Below are 16,751 nucleotides of genomic sequence, written 5' to 3'. Positions count from 1 at the left end.
TTTTCACTGTCAGCAAAGTCTGATGGAAAAAGTTTTATATTCTGAGAACACAGAAAACCTCACTTTCCCAGAAGCTTAGAAACAAGCAGATCAATATGGAGATATATTAAACTTCACAGGGTATCCATGTATGGAATGCCAAAGGAAAGACTAAAGATACAAAAGTGAGTGGTTTGACACATGTCACCTGCCAGGCCTGCTTTTCACTCCTCCTAATGAGGATGCAATTTATTAGCTTAAGTTTCCACAATAAAAATGAAACCCATGAATTTGTAATGAGCTAAGTGCATGTCCATGGCTATTAAAACACAATTCGTATTCATTAGACTGTACTAATTCGTTTGCATGTCTGAGTCCTAAATTACACTCATTAAATATATATATATATATGCATTAAAAAGCCATCTTTCCATTTGGGTTTATGGCACAATTGATGAGCCAATGCAAGTTTATTACTTCACTGTAAACAATCATGCTTTTTGGGTAGTATCTTGGAAAACAGCAATTTATACAGTGTTTTTGAGGTTTAAAAATTAGTACCTTGCTTATAGCTTGATATAGAGACTCAGAAGTACTGTGCCAATGTGCTTCTGAAACAGTAACATGGAACAATACACTGCCCAGTTCTGACAGCTATTAGTAATCTTACACATTAGAAAAGAGTTTGAAATGCCAAAGTTGCCTGTCACAGTAGGGGATGGTTAGGGTAAGGTGCCCATGGCAGCACACCCTTTACCATGCCTACTACAGGGTACCTCCAGCAAAGAACAGGACCATGCATCTGCACAAAACAGTTGCTCACTCAAAGGCATTTCTTTCCATTACAACAACTGTAATTTTTGGTCTTTGGACTGCCATCAGTATGATTGTATGTGCAACAGCTGAGATTTTTTTACAAGTAACCAAGTATTTAATTATTGTGGGATATGCTGTAATTTTGTGCCATGATTAGTACAGTCCAAGTAGAATTGCTGATAGCTTAAACTCATTGGAAGTTACTTTTAAAGAAAATCTTGGTGCTTTGGAACAGATTCAGTGTGCAAGCAACTCCCATGGAAAACTCCAAGAACAAATACAGTTAAGTGGTGTCATAAGTAGGTCATGAAAACAAGTTTAAGGAGGTGTAAGTGGTAAGGTAATATAAGTGACACCATTTGGCATGTGCTGGGTTGAGCAACTTGCATACCAGGATACAGATGCTACTTAAAAACACAAAATTATCAACTGGATTGCAATAATAATTTAATATTCCTTTTTCTGATTTTATTTCTGTATTATTGTATTAAAGTATCTTTATATGGCATTTGCTAAGATCTTGAACTCCCTTAATAAACAGGAGAGGTTTCCCTTCTCTCCATTGAAGTTATGCTTAATTATGAGATATGGTGTTGATATTCATGGCTACTGAAGCTGGTCTTAGAAAAACCTCATAGAAGGGCAACATTTTTATCTTGCATTTCAAAAAGGTGTAGCATTGTTCTTTATGCCTATGGTTCAGACAAGCATGAAGAATGCTGAATTCTCATTCAGAATAGTGCAAATATTACAGGCATTAGAAAACCATTGGAGAATCTAGTGGATAACTATAAAAGATGCGTGACAAAACCTTTAATGAAGTTACACCTCCTGATTCACTCTCATTTCTAAAACCTCACCTTGGAAATCAGAAGGCAAAGGTTTATTTTCCTGGTCTTACCTAAAACTTCTGCAGTAGCCATGATTTCACAGGTGTACATTGCTGCCATGAGTCTCTGTGGTTTTGCCTGCAAAGCATAACGACAGGCTTCCTTCATGGTGGCAATCAGCTGTCCAGAGAAAGGGCCATAACAATCTGCAAGTGCTGATTCTCCTTTGTGTTTACTCATTTTCTCAGGTGAGTCTGTGCCACTCTGGTTCCTGTCCTGGTGTTCATTTGCACTGGGACCTTCAGCAGTGCAGCTGCTTGCTAGAGTGTTATCTTCATTTTGCTGATGTTCTGTGGCATCAAGCTCCCCTGATTCCTGCCTATTTGATAGCATATCTCCAGCTTTACTTATTTCCCACTTTTCCACTGTAAAACAAACACCCATGAGAGGCTCTTCACACATGGGACCTGAAAGCGTAGCCAGCTGAAATCCACTTACGATGCTGTTGTCAAAGTCTCTGTATTTACCTACTTCTTTCACAGAGTTACCAAGGCACTGCCACACAGATCTTTTATAGCCCTCAAAATTATGTAACAAAATATTAGGCCCACACTTCCGTGGTCCAAATGACCAGATCTGATCAACAGCATTTCTCCACTTTCTTCCCTGAAGACTTTTCTCCAACTTTTGTTTGAATTCTTTGATGCTATCAAGAGTCTTCTGGTTTATCTCATGTGCTTTTTTATCTTCATTCAGAGAAGTGTTGAGTTGTTCCATAGTTCGAATTAAGTCACTGTTTTCTTCAAGAAGTCGAGTTACCTCCTCAGGAAGTGGCATTGCTCTTACACTGAGAGTAGCTTGTTTATTTGGAGTACTAATTGTAACAAGCCCATCTGAATCAACCTGGATTCCTTCAGGGATTTTACTTTGGTCCTCTTTTGTTTGGTGTATGACAGCAACTTTCTGCTGTTTTCCTATTTCTTCATTCACCATATCGACTTTGGGAGGTCTTGTTATGGTCTCTCGGAAGGGTATAATGGGAGCAGATACACTAATCTGCACCTTTGCAAATCTGCAAAATAAAGTTTAAGAATTAGTTTAAAATTTTGAAAATAGCTTTCAACTTGGGGGTGGGAGGCCTTAACATGGAACAGATGTTCATGAAGAAATCTGATTGCAACATAGATTACTAGGTAATGCATTTCAAACTCAAATTTTATGTACTTCAAAAAAGAAGCACTGCCTTTTATGTCTTCAGAAATATTTGGAAAGGAACTCAAGAAAATAAAAGCAAAAGCATTGCTATGCCTCTGCATAAATCACTGGTTCACCCACATCTTGGAAACTATGTGCTGCTGTTCTCTGCCCTCAAATGAAACAGAACTAGAAAAAACTGAGAATAAAGATGATCAAAGGAACACAAGCACAAGAAGCCTTCAGATGTTCCAAGGGTGCAACAGAGACCTAAAAAACCACATGGGGCATGGGAAAGGCTGACCAGGATTAACTGACAAGCAAACCACAAAGGGCTCTGGACTGAAAATGACAGAGGCCTGGGAAAGCATCACAGTCAGCCCAGTTCTACTCCTCCTATCCCTGCTGCTGGCCACAGTGCTCAGACACAGAGATGGACACTTGGTGTGAGCCAGCACATCTACTCACACAGGGAGAGGAGAAGATAAAGCACTGGGAAAGCTTAACAGAGCTTTGTCTGATAACCACTATTAGAAAAGCTTAATGCTAGAAAGTGATGCTTTAAAGTCAGGTGAAACATTCTAGGTATGTCAAATGTTGTGAATGACGGCAAGAAAAAAGGAGGAATTATTTATTACCTGACAGACTCAAAGATCAGAGCTGTGTATCCTTCTTAACCATGAGTCCTGAGCAGGTTTATTAAATGACAACAGAAAGACTAAGCAAAATTTCCTATGTTCCAGTGAATCTTGGCAGTGATAAAAAAAGTTGCAGAAGAAAAGCAAATACAATTGTAAACTTTATTTCCATGTGAGTCAGAACCAGGAGATTTATCCCTTTTGCAGTTCTTTTAAGGATTTGCATTATACCAAAAAACCAAACACAAACCCACCCACATGTCACCATTACCTTAATTCTCTTTGTTTCTCATTTTGAAAAGGGTAACTTAATCCCCTGCTGCTTAGTATTTGTAATGCTCCTGGGACAGAAATTTCTAAAAATTTCTATTGTACAATGCAGAAAATAAAATGTTCAAAGTTACAAGGTCTAATTTTTTACTCCATTCAAAAAGAACTAATTGGGAAGAAAAAATACAAATTTGGCGAAATCAAGCAGAACATCCACTTTTACTCATTTAGATGAACATACATGACTAATCTTTTAGTTGTTTCCATGTCTCTTCACATCTCTGACAATGTGTCACTTGAACATAATTTTCTAAATACACAGTGGGAAGGCTAAAATTAAATACGTGCCTTCAAAAAAGTCTGATTAAAATCTTGACAATGCAATGTAGTTTAAATTCAGAAGTACCTCCTCAATTGCTGTAACTAGTCCAAAAGCATCAAATCTGCAAAACCCAGTTGTTGTACTTGTGGTAGATGCCAGTAGCAGGATCCTGCCCCCTTACTTCACGTATGACTCAACCATCTTGAATAACTTTTCCCAATATTTTGGGGGAAAAACTTGTGGGTCACGTTTTAAGGTTATTATATGCTGTCTGGATCCCTAGCTCACCATTTGCTATTCTAAATTGCGTGACTTAGAAGTTACACATTTATATAGTTTTAATTAGCTCTCTTTGTTTCTAACATTCCAGAGCACAACTTCTCCTCTTCACACTTTAATAGTTAAGTAGAGCCGTTCTACCACGGTCAGAATTTACACAGAACCCATGAGGAATGGAGCAAGACAAGGATCCCATTCTGGACTTTTTCTTCTGCAAAACGGGGAGAGAAGGAAGGGACAATTCTTGTCCCACCAATGCCTTAAGTTTTAGTTTTCATATTTTCCAGATCCTGTACTGCATTTGTATATAACTTTGAGCTTCATATAAAGTGCTAGCAAGTTCTCTTCACAGTTTAGTTAGACGAAATAATCCTTTTCCAGTATGAGAACCAAGAACACTGCTGCAGCTTCAGACCCACAAAGTGTAAACAACAGTGAACAGTGAACTGAGGAGAGCAGTCTGGGACTTCATAACCTGAAGCTGTAACTGGACAATTAACCCCAATATGTAAATGGACCAAAACTTATAAAAGTGTGAAAACTCGGGACCTGGAGTCCATCTTGGGTGTAGCCAGAGCTGGGCTCTTGAACTGCCCAAGGTATATCCTTTGAAGGCCTTTTAACAAAAACCTACTTTATTCCTTTAGCACTGTCTAGCCTCTGTTCTAGGTGGCCTCTCAAGGCAAGCTGGTGTGTGAGGGATAGCAACTAAAATGTGCCAAATGCTGAGAGATCTAGAAGGAGCATGAGCTCCATAGTGAACACACCTACCCTCAACTCCTTTTTGGAGCTGGAACTCAAATGAGAAATCATGAGCCACAGTCAGGCAGGACAATGGTGGGAGCCCTGCCCCTCTGTGTCTCCAGGTGTTTCTTGTTTCTGCTCACAATGCCACAAGCACAGGGATACAAAATGGTAACTTTTGACAGGGTACCATTCTCTTGACAAATTAGATGAGAACTCATAAACCCTCCCAAAATCATGTACATGAAACAAAAGTTTAGGAATGTAAACGCACATAAATGTATGTAAGTCCTACTAGCTGCTCACTATAATCCTATTACCCTGTCATGGAGTATTATTTTATCTTTCTTTCTTTTAGATTTGGACCACTGCCAATAATACAATCCTGCTATGCAAACTGCAGCTAAAGAGAGGCACAACCAATTTTGCTTAAACACATTACATTTGAACAAAATGTATCAATAAATAACACTATGTTTTTAGAAGCAGTAAAAACACGTTGCACTAAGTTGTAATGAGAAAAACCGTTAAAACATACATCCACTTTTACAAGTGATCCAGACTAATTTTCGTAAGAAATTACAGATTCTCTGGTATTAACTGAAATGAGTATGAGTACTCATAGAAAAGAAAAACATTCAACCATTTATCAGGTTTGCTCTTTGGTTTAGAAAGAAAATGCCAATAAATGTATGTGGCAGAAGTACCAGAAATGTTTTAGTAAATGAAGTTACAGGAAGGGATTGTTTCAGACATCTGTTCTTCTGCCATTTGAGGAAACATTAGAAGATACTAAATATATGCATGTGTGCTTGCAAAAAATACTACCCATGAATGAGAACAGATTAACATTTGAAAAAAGAAATCAATGAGAAAAGGCACTGGATAGAGTGTGCACATAGAATTTTGGTCTTGGTGCTTTATAATTTTTCAGAGTTCATTTATCAGACATGATTCCCCTCAGTTTTTATTTTGCACAAATGCTGCATAACATTCTTAATTAGACTCCTGAAAGTACTGCAATTTGTAATTTCTAGAAAGTGCCCCAAGTGTGTGTTAGATGTATAGAAGTGATAAGCTAGTGGCTTCTGCCCAACTACAGATAATTTTATAGCTACAAAAAGGTGCATTTATGACTCAGTGGTAAAAACTGTTTGTGGATAAAGCTCTATTTTACCAGAATATAAATCAAAGATATCCATCTGACAGAGAAATACAACAGACACCTACTGAACTAAAAATATTTCTTCCTCCTTGCCCCTCTAACCTTTCTTTCAGGTCATCCAAGCAGCGCTGAAGATGAACTTCTCCTGCTGTCACCAGCACATGTTCTCCTGTCTCCTGGATTAAAACTTGTACACATGGATCAGCTTGGTTTAAAAGCTTCATCCCTCTGACCAGCTGAGGCATATCACCTGGCAAAACAGGGCATTATTAACAAAGGAATACTGGGAAAGAAATACTCCAAATAGGATAGACTTAAACTGAGAAATAGTAACACTCATTTTTATGGAAGCCTGAACACAAATAGGTATTTTAGGAATAAGCAAAAACTTTCAGTGGGCAATTTTCTGCTTATGAGTCACACAGAGCAGCATGGTTTTAAGAGCAGCAACTGAAAACAAGCTGCACTCAGAATTTGTCACCAACAATTTATGTGCTGATGACAAAACTCACATCCATCATACAATTATAACCATATAACACCACACTTCAATGGATTGCACATTTTTTGTTTACACAGCTTTACAGCAGGTTCAGTAGAACAAGTCACCTATTGACTATGACTATGCTATGTTGCTTCCTATACACAATTAACTTCAGATACAGCTCATGAACAGCTCACACCCAATAAAACCCCTTAATTTTATCGAAATGAAGTGATTAAAAAATTCAGGGCTTCCCTCCTCATTTTCACAAATTATCAAATTATAACCCTTCTTATCTATTACAACTTTTTAAAGTCATCTTTCAGTAAGTAATTTCATTTCCTTGCAATCTTTCATAACTAAGCGTAGCAACTTCTAAATTGCTAAAGCTTAAAATGCTCCAAATACATAAATAATATCACCTTTACTAAAATAAAAGTACAAGTATTCCATATGGATTACTTAGAAGGCATAACTGCAAATAAAGCACAGGAAGGATTTTAAAGTAGCTGTAAGCCACTAGAAAGCTTTAAAGTAATTAAAATCTGAAAAGAGGAAAAATCAGGAATGTGAGAGCTTTTCAGTGAAACAAATCACAGCTGTCCCTAAACGAAGGTGTTTAAAAAGAGCTGTCTTAAAGTTAATGGAGAATGAACAAGCACAGCTGAGTCAAATTTGGCTAGATTACATCAAAGCTATCCATAAACACCTCATGTCAGCAGCCTTTCATAATGAACACAATTTAAAGAAATTAATTATGAACTCTTTTTTTATTTTACATACTCAGTAGAGAATACCCCAGGGGTTTCCAGGAATGTATATTCATATTCAGAAGCAAGAGTGACATTAAACTTGTCATTCACTTGGAGACTATTATAAGAAATATGATATTGTTTATTTACTGCTGAGCTTGTAAGGGTGTTAATAGAAAAGCATCCTTGAAAAACAAACAAAAAATAAACGAAAAGTGGAAAAATTTCAGTGTTATTCCACATGGCCGACACAGTTGAACAAAGACTTTCAACTTTGTCTCTGCATTTAAGCTCAGAGTGATGAGTACTTTTTTTTTCTTTTGGAGCTTATGGCAATCATACAGGAAGATTTTGCCATGAGTGTGAAGACATGCAGTAATTCTGTAAAATGTACACAGGGAAATAATTTATATCAGTAATTTTTCCACATGAGCAGATGCAGTTTTGAAGCAGGTCTGATGTGGCAGTGCAATGCATGTATGTGACAATGTGTGAGGGCCACCTCAAGACTACACACAGCTCTGGGCAACTGCAATGGCCACATTTTGCTTGTCTTCCTGTTATTGCAAGCCACAGTGGATTTTCAGGAAACTTCAGCATGTATAACCACCTTTCAGGCTTCTGTCCCCCTAAAAAATTTAATTCAGATCATAAACTCAGAAGTTATTGAGGAGGAGAAACTAAGTAATGGGGCAAGAATGATCCAGCTTCATTTCTTAAGGAACAAAAACTACCCCCAAGCTGGTCAGTACTTCCAGAATTACATTCCTTTAATACTTTGAACTTAATACTACACTCAGCAGAACCAGTAATTTCCAATAGTCTCAAAACTCCTTTAACAAATGTAGGATGTACAATATATGATTATCTGTTACTCAAACACATGAAACAAATAGCTGCCAAGCTGTCCAATAGCTCTCTAAAAAAAACAACATGTAATCTTAGTGTTAGAGTATTTTGCAATGGAACATAAAGTCAGTTATTTTGGTTCTAGCAATGCTACAACAACAAATGGGAATTGGGCTGAAATTCAAATAAAGGCAGAGATACCCCACTCTCTGTTTTGCAGGAAGTGGGGTGGGGACATCAAGGAGAAGCAGTACTGCAAATCTGCACCACAGCTTAATGACACACATAAAAGAACAGCAGCAGATGTGGAGAACCCACAGACCTGCTCACCTTCACAGTAAACACTGAACTGTTAGCCCATGTAGTGTCTGACTTGTGAACAGCTGTCCCAAAAGGTCACAACAACTTCCCCTGTGTCTCCTCACCTACTGAGACAGGAGCGAGGCAGCTGGAACAACTCACACTGCCCTCCAGGCAGCCTGATTGTTTATTTTATATTGGGCAAGTCTCTGATTCAGGGGCTAGCTCATGAATAGCCAAATCTCTGAGGGCTGGAAGCTGCACTGCAGCCACACTGAGCTGCTGGTACCACCCCACTCTCCCTGAAGCTTACTTGGATGTTTTGGTTCAACAGCTACTCGCACAATAGGGGTCGCTTCGAAGTTGAGAGGTGTAAACGGTGGACAAGCAGGTGATGTTGACAGTGTTGCAGACTTCAGCACAAAATCTTGCAGGCCTCCTATTCCTAATAGAAATTGGGGAAAAAAAAGGCAAAATAACCAAAAAAGGTCATCAACTGTCATATTAAATGAGACTAAAAACATGATCATCAAGTTAAACAAAGGTGAAATCATTCTAATTACAAAAGGAGGATTCAAGAATTCCTCATTGTTCATATCCGGTATCTGCTAAGATACTTGTCCATAAACTGGGTTCTTAAGTCTCTGGTGTGACATTTGATATTTAGTCTCACAGTTCCCACTGCATTCCCTCTGTATTTTAAAAGGCATGTTTATAGCTCAGAAGAACAGAAAGGACATGAGGACTTTTTTCCCTTCTAATATATCCAAGGCTTTGTACAACTCGGACTTAATTCTGGTGGTTTAAATTTAGACTGCACAAGGCCTGCAATGGTCATCTAGTCCAACATCCAGGCCAAAGCAGGGCAAACGTCACAATTAGATCAAATTGCTCAGGACCTTCTCCACTCAAGGTTTAAACACTTTTGACAGTAGAGACTGCACAGCCTCTGCTGGCGACCTCCTCCAGTGCTTCATTATTATTATTATTGTTGCGAAGAATGCTTTTTTTTCTCCTTCCCACTCCCTCATGCCCATTTGGGATTCACTTTTTTCCCAACTTGATTCCTGTAAAAATGAATTAATTCCATTGTAAGCTATTAATTCTCATTCTATATACATTATAATGCTGACAAGTTGAAGAAAAGTGAGATTAAATTGTAGTGATAAGAAAAAATATAGAAAAAAAAATTAGCTATAAATCTGCAAAATAGCTGCTGCAAATGCATACTGAGTTTTGGCTGGCTGGCACATTTAAGAGAATGTAAAATTATTGCCTTCAAATTCCTAACCAACTGCACATCATTCATAATTTAGTCAAAGCTATTAAAACACAACTAGAAGTGTGTGAATAATAAAGACAACAAATAAAGCTGATATCAATTTATACAATCACTTTTCCTGCTACTCCTTCAATCATAAGCAATGAGCAGTGTAGTTCTAATGTAGAATAAATTAAATGAGCATGTAAGTTGTAATGCCATGAGAAAACTCAAACCTTCAGCTCATAATCTGTATCTGCTTAAAAATTAAACTCACATTGCAGGCTGCAGTACACTGTGCTCCTTATTCTCCCCTACAAGCCCAAGGAGTTCTTCACCCCAACTCCCCATAATTACCCTAATACTTTTCCAGGTTTTGGGTTTTTGTTGTTTTTGGGGTTTTTTTTTTTGGCTTAGCTTTCTTCATTTGAGGCCAGAAACAGAGGGTCAGCTTCCACCCTATGAGATCATGCAGGAGTTTGGAGTTCTGGAGAGCCAGTCTGCTGCAGTTTCATCTACAGAATCAGGCTGTTCCTCCAGCTCTGGAGGCTGGATGCCTGGCCAGCAGGGTAATCCAAAACCCAAAATGTCATTATATAAGAAAACCTGCCTCAAAATAAATGGAAGCAGAACAACATTCAATGGCTTTAAATCCATGATAGCAGATGCTACAAAGAAAATAAATCTGTATAAACTCTGTGTTGCACCTGACCTATGACCAGCATGTATTTCCTCTTTTTCACTTATTCAACATGTGGTTTGAATGAAAAACAAATGCTGGATCATCACCACCAGGGACTGAGAAAAGGGATGGGTCCATTTTATTCTGATCTTCTCCAGCTGGTAAAATGAAAATGATTTAGAATGGGAGGTGAACAGCTTCTTTGCACAGTGTAATGTGAACCAGAGAAATAAAGTTACCAAATCTTACTTCAGATAGACTCACTCTTTTCTTAACACGTTCCTGTACTCTTACTGTCATAAAGATAAATTGAAGCTTTTTGCTCTTCTGTTTCACATTTGAAGGTAAAAACACATGAAATATAAGTGTCTGGCACCAGTAAAATACTAAAAATAAAAGACTCAGTCAGTTTTCATGAAAATTTGTTCGGCTTTCAATCTGAGTGTTTTAATTGCTGAAGTATGTGAGCCAACACAGAGCAGTGTCCAGCCATGTTGAATCTATTTCATTTAAAAATTCTTAGAACAAATGCTGGAAAAAATCTATAAAGGTTCTCGGATACTCTTTTTGCATAATGTGATTACTAAATAATTGCTAACGTGTGTGCTAAACAATGCTAATGTGAATAATTTCAGAGGAAGAGGTAACAAAACTAATTCCAAAGTACCACTTGATATATCAATGGAAGAATTCCACTAATTATGATGATACATAAATCTTAAACTTGGTTATTGTCCAGACCACTGAAATTTGCACATACTACTTGAGATCACAGATCTCAAATGTGTATCAATATTACCAATATTATCAATATCATTACTTGAAAGGTCTTAAAAATATCACTCCAAAATTAAGCTTTAATAAAAGCCAGTGAGATAATGGTAAGACCTTCAGAGGTGGTTTGTGCCTTTAAAAGTACACCAAATGATGGTTCAGGGAGAATTATTACACAGATGGTGAAATATGAGATTTACAAAGGTTCTTCTTTTATCGAGTCCCTTCTCTGACTTGCTCTAGAAGAATACTAAATCAAGTATATACCTACCTGTATCCCCAGATATTAGCATAGGATAGAAACTAAATGGTAAAAAGAGATAAGATCACTGAAATCTTCAAAATTAGTAGAGTTTTAAGGCAAGTCTCAGTTTACTTTTCACTTCTGTGTCTTGCTGGTAACCACTACACCTTACACAATGCTTTTACTACCTTTAAAATATGCTTTTCCAGCTCAATTCAGCTAAAAAGATCTGAACACATAACAGATCAACTTCAAGGTATAGGTAATTAGTTTCTCTTGATGTAGAAAGATTTAGGCATTTAATGTTCTTTCAAGTTGCAAAAAAATGAAGCAGACACCACCACCATGCTAAAGTTTTTCAATCAGATAAGAGAATAATTTAGTTTGCAGTGTGAAAAATCAAACAAAGAAGAATGAAAGCTGTTTAAATTTTAACTTCTGCCACATTGTTACTAGCCTCAGCACATTATTTCAGTCGATCTTTATCTTCTCTCACTGATGATATCACCACTTAAGAATCCCAGGCTGCTTTGGAATGGAGACTTGTCAAGCTTTGGACTAACACAGTAAGGAAGTAAGTAAAGCAGAAAGCTAATGTTAATCTTCCCAGCAAGGCTCTGTCTCCCCTGAAATCTATCATTCCTTATCAATGATACCTCCTTAGAAAGATTAGGACCTTACAATATGGAAAGTCTCCTGGTTTAAATGCTCCATGCACTTCACTATATATCAGTGAGAAGCATGCAAGCTCCTGCATAATTCACATGAATTATGTAGGTGTGATGCAAACTTGTGTAAATCTACACAATCTGAAATCTCCAAGTGAGCATGTGCCTGTTGTTTCAACGGGACTGTACAAACTCAATGACACCTCTATCATTTTCTTTGAGCAGTAATACAAAACCTTTTATTACGTCCTGTGAGAGACATTTTAAAAGAAATATCTTTAAATGGTGATTTTAAAAATATGAATGAGAAAACACATTCCACCTTAAAACAATGAGAAAACAAATCCACCTTAAAAGTATGATCGGCTTAGATGTTTCCAGCTCATTCTTGAAGTAAATAGGCCAAAGGCTGACTAAAACAAACAGAAGAACAAACTATATTTGCCAAATAATATTAAAATAATTAAAAAATCAAGGAAAATGCTTCCACATCAATCATCATTCTTTCTCAAATCTATGCAAATAATTCTCCTTTTCCAATATCCAGCTTAAGACTATAAAAGATTACACCATTAGCACACTGTTACCTATTGGTTGACTAATATTGGTTCACTGTAGCCAGATAAACTTTAAGCATCAGCCTCCAGCTGATTTCATTACTGTCCCCAATTTAAAAAAAAAAGTGCCTTTTGGTGGAATTAAACTCAGTTACAGTAGTATGCCTTTTACAGTTGAGGAATCTTAAAAGGTTTTACTAATCACTGGGATTATATGACTGTAACTGTGGGGACAAATAGCTACTATGGCTTAAGAATAACTTGTATTATACGTTTATCACCTCAGATTTTAAGTATATTTCTCTTGCACTATGTCTCATGAGCACTGCAGAGAGACATCTGAGGGCAGAATTTGACCTTTCTATATTAGAAACTGTTTCTAGAAGAGAAGGGAATGTAAATCAAGACACAGACCACATTCTAGTTGAGATTTCATCAACTTTTTCCATAATACACACCACATGTTAGCACAGATTGCTGGAGAGCCTCCTCTTCTCATCTCTAATTGTGCACTTCCCCCTCAATTCTTACTTGTTTCTGAGGCAAGTGAAATTGCTTGTATGGAAAAGAGAATATTGTAAGGTGTCTGCATGGTTTCAGCTGCTCTCAGTTCCAATCATTTTACAGAAAAGTTAATTCAACATTTGCTTTTTCTGCCTTCCCAATTTTTTTCTTGAGCTGAATCTCTGAAAATCCTCAGTATCCAACAGATTGTAGAACCATTTGTCCCAGTTTCTTCCTGAGTTTCAAAACCACAAGTTCTACCTGAGTATGCACTGCAGATTAACATGAATTCAGTTTCTCAATACAAAGGCATCCAGGTGTAATTTTATTATAAAATTGTACTTTTTGGTTCAAAACAGTTGGAGGGGAAATTGAGCCTGACTTTCTGCTCGGATGAGAGTAAACTCAGCTATATTACTAATAATGTTACAACAAAACTCCCTCTCCCCAAGGGGCACAGTTGTGGCAAGACACTGAATGCAACAAGCAGCTCTTGACACAAGAAGCAACTCAGTACTTTACTATTGAATCCTCAAGAAGTGAGAGATGAAAAAGTGCTGGAGCACCCCACTGAGTTCCTTTAGGAAAAAACCAGCAGTTCAAAGAACAAAGCTGTCTGTTTTCAGAGCTGCAAGGAGAGCAAGAATACCATCTAACAGAACGTTCCACTAAAATACTCTATTACTAGATTACAGTTTCTAGAAGGATTGCAAACACACAATGAGTAAATAAGCATCTTTTATCTTCTTCTGAGTGTCTTTGGGAAAAAATACCATATATTTCATTAGGCCCTTACACTGCATAATAACACACATTTCCTAAGTGTTGATTGAGCTGACAATTCTAATTATGAACATCGCTATACTTTTTCAGACAAGACTAGAAACAATTTCAAGGACACTAAAAAAAACCCCTTTTCATTAAACAGTAACATCTTTAAAATGTTACAGTGAATGGCTTGAGATCTACCTGCACTCAGTCTGTGTGACAAAGCTGACAAAGGTGAGTCAGAAATTTGCTTGCTAAAATACAGTACCTTCAAGTAAACAGAATTAAACCAAAATCAGTTAACATTCCAAATCTGGCTTCTGGATTTACAAACTGTTGTAGTCAAGATGAGATATTGATTTCCTTAAGCTGCTTAATGAGACCAATAACTACAGACGATGAAAGTATTTCAAATACTCATGTTTTTCTTACGCTACACAATTATTTCATTTATCATGCCATACTAATTTTTGGAGTTCAAGACTAAAGAAAATTATCCCAATTTTTCAACATTTATGTTTAAGTGTCATTTCAGCACAGAAACCTAGAATTTTATACTTATATCTGTAACAAGCCCCCATCCATCTTTATGTATTATGAAATCTATGCACTTGTAGCTCCACAGGAAAAAAATAAAGGAAAAAAATCTTTACTCCAATTAAAGCTACTTTTTAACTGCAAAGCATTCTTGATAAAGGCACTGAACAGCACCTTCTGTGGTTTTACAAAATGGTCAGTAGCTGTCCTTAACAGTATATATGCAATGCATTTTGTTTGAGCCCACACATTAAAATTCCTTTCCACACACCAGCTCAACCTGACATCACTTGAAAGCAGCAATACTGAACAACAGTAAATACGTGAACAGATCTTAGTGCAGTGTGACCACACAGGCACTGGAACTCACTTCAGTTACAGCCTGAATGTCAAATTAATGCTTCCAGTACTACACGTGGCAAGCATTCAGCACCACACACAACTCTGCATAGGTTTCTGAAACACAACACAAATTCTAGATTCATAATTACTTTAAATAAATTATTTTAATTTGACACGACAGCAACACATCTGAATTTACTTAATTTTTTAAAAAATTACTACCCGAATTTCAGCACCAGCTCAGAGTAATTGTTGTCCCAAACAAATGGAATTCAGGAATAGTTGTTTCAACTGATTTACTTTGATAATCTACAAATCTTTTGAAATGCTGATTTGTTGTTGAGGGTTTTTATTTAGTAATAGTAAATGTGCTTTTATAAATAAACAAATGAAATTGCATGTTGTACTGGGAAACAGATCAGCTGAATTCTTACGGGGCATCCCATGCAGGGAAAAAAAAATTGCCCAGCAATCCTCCAAGAAAAAAGAAAGTCTTCCAGTCAACATAGGTTTAACTACACTCTCTGAAAACTTTATGTATCTTTTTGTGAAGATGAGAAATGTTTCAGGTGTAGCTCTGGAGGCCTCCCTGCATTTTTCACACATGCTGGCCATCTACTGCTGGTTCCTACCGGTAAAATGAGAAAATTATTAAACAAAACAAAAAAAACCCAAAACACCAAAACCCCCAAAACACAACAACAACAAACCCCTCATCCATCAACAAAACTCAAGAAAACATTGAAGTGTTTGGTGAAATACTTTAGTCTTAGGCTTGATATGAATATCTAAGTTTGTGAAAGGAACATATACCAAAAGACCCAAATGTCTTCCCTCAAGCTAGCAGAAGAAGAAAAATCTCCAGCAGTCATCTAGCAAAGACACATTTGATATTGCTATTTTGGACTTTAAAAAGGAGAGAAAGTTATTTAAAACCAACTTCTCTGGCTAATTACATTAGAAAAAAGCAGAACAATCTTTGGCAGGACCACCATCCAAACACTAGCTGTGCACATAGGCTCAGTTCTGGAAATCTAGGAAAAGAGGGTCGTGTGTTACAGGATCACAAAGAGAATAGGTGTCAGAAGTATTAATCAAAACAATCAATTCTCAATTTATTTCGTTTTTTTTCAAATGTTTCACCTACATTGAAAGATATGGATGTTCAGAAGGCAGAGGAGAAGGAGGCAGCAGCCTGAGGCTGAGAAGGGAAGCATGGATTCAGTTGTGCTCTATCCAATTGAGCATGAAAACTGTTTAATATTAAAAGAAAGGAGATGGAGGCAAAGCCTTTCTACTTGAACATGCAGCAAGTTCAATATTTATTTCTAAGCAGACAATGGGAAGACCCCATACAATATTTTACTATTTTTATGAGAGTACTGGAGGCAAGATGCAAATGAACAAAGATCTAAGGTTCGTTAGGGTTTTCAGCACAATAGAAAGCTTAATTATTCTAATTTCTGGATCAAATGCTTCTCGTAACAGAGCAAAATAACTAATCTCAGCTAACAGATTAGTAACATTAAATGATTTCTTCATAAATCAGACTAGTTACAGCAGAGTCTACAAGCCACCCAAAGAGCAAATGCCATTTTAGGCTTTATTCAGTTTTAGTAATATCTCTTGAAAATGGGCAGACTTCATGTATATACTGGCTTTTTTAAACTGAAGACTGTAAAATACAACTAACATCTGTTACTTCCCAGAATCAATTATAAGTGGTGTTAAAATGAATGAGGCCTTCAGGCACTGATCTTGCAAAGAATTAATTTTAATCTGTAGAAGTCTT

General features: G+C 36.9%; 1 protein-coding gene across 1 annotated transcript in view; it reads right to left on the bottom strand.

Annotated features, from left to right (window-relative positions):
- EFL1 (elongation factor like GTPase 1) overlaps positions 1-16,751 on the bottom strand; it is a 64,908-nt gene that overhangs the window by 11,700 nt on the left and 36,457 nt on the right. Inside the window, exons 16-18 of the mRNA XM_014889730.2 lie at positions 8,936-9,067; positions 6,340-6,487; positions 1,697-2,697 (exon numbers count right to left, since the gene is read on the bottom strand). Of these exons, the coding sequence (XP_014745216.2) occupies positions 1,697-2,697; positions 6,340-6,487; positions 8,936-9,067 (1,281 nt within the window). The remainder of the gene's footprint in view (positions 1-1,696; positions 2,698-6,339; positions 6,488-8,935; positions 9,068-16,751) is intronic.

The sequence above is a fragment of the Sturnus vulgaris genome, chromosome 13, assembly GCF_052056855.1.
Source record: "Sturnus vulgaris isolate bStuVul1 chromosome 13, bStuVul1.hap1, whole genome shotgun sequence".
In the NCBI taxonomy this organism is placed as follows: Eukaryota; Metazoa; Chordata; class Aves; order Passeriformes; family Sturnidae; genus Sturnus; species Sturnus vulgaris.
The sequence above is the reverse complement of the archived record's forward strand: the minus strand, read 5'-3'. Positions and strand labels throughout refer to the sequence as shown.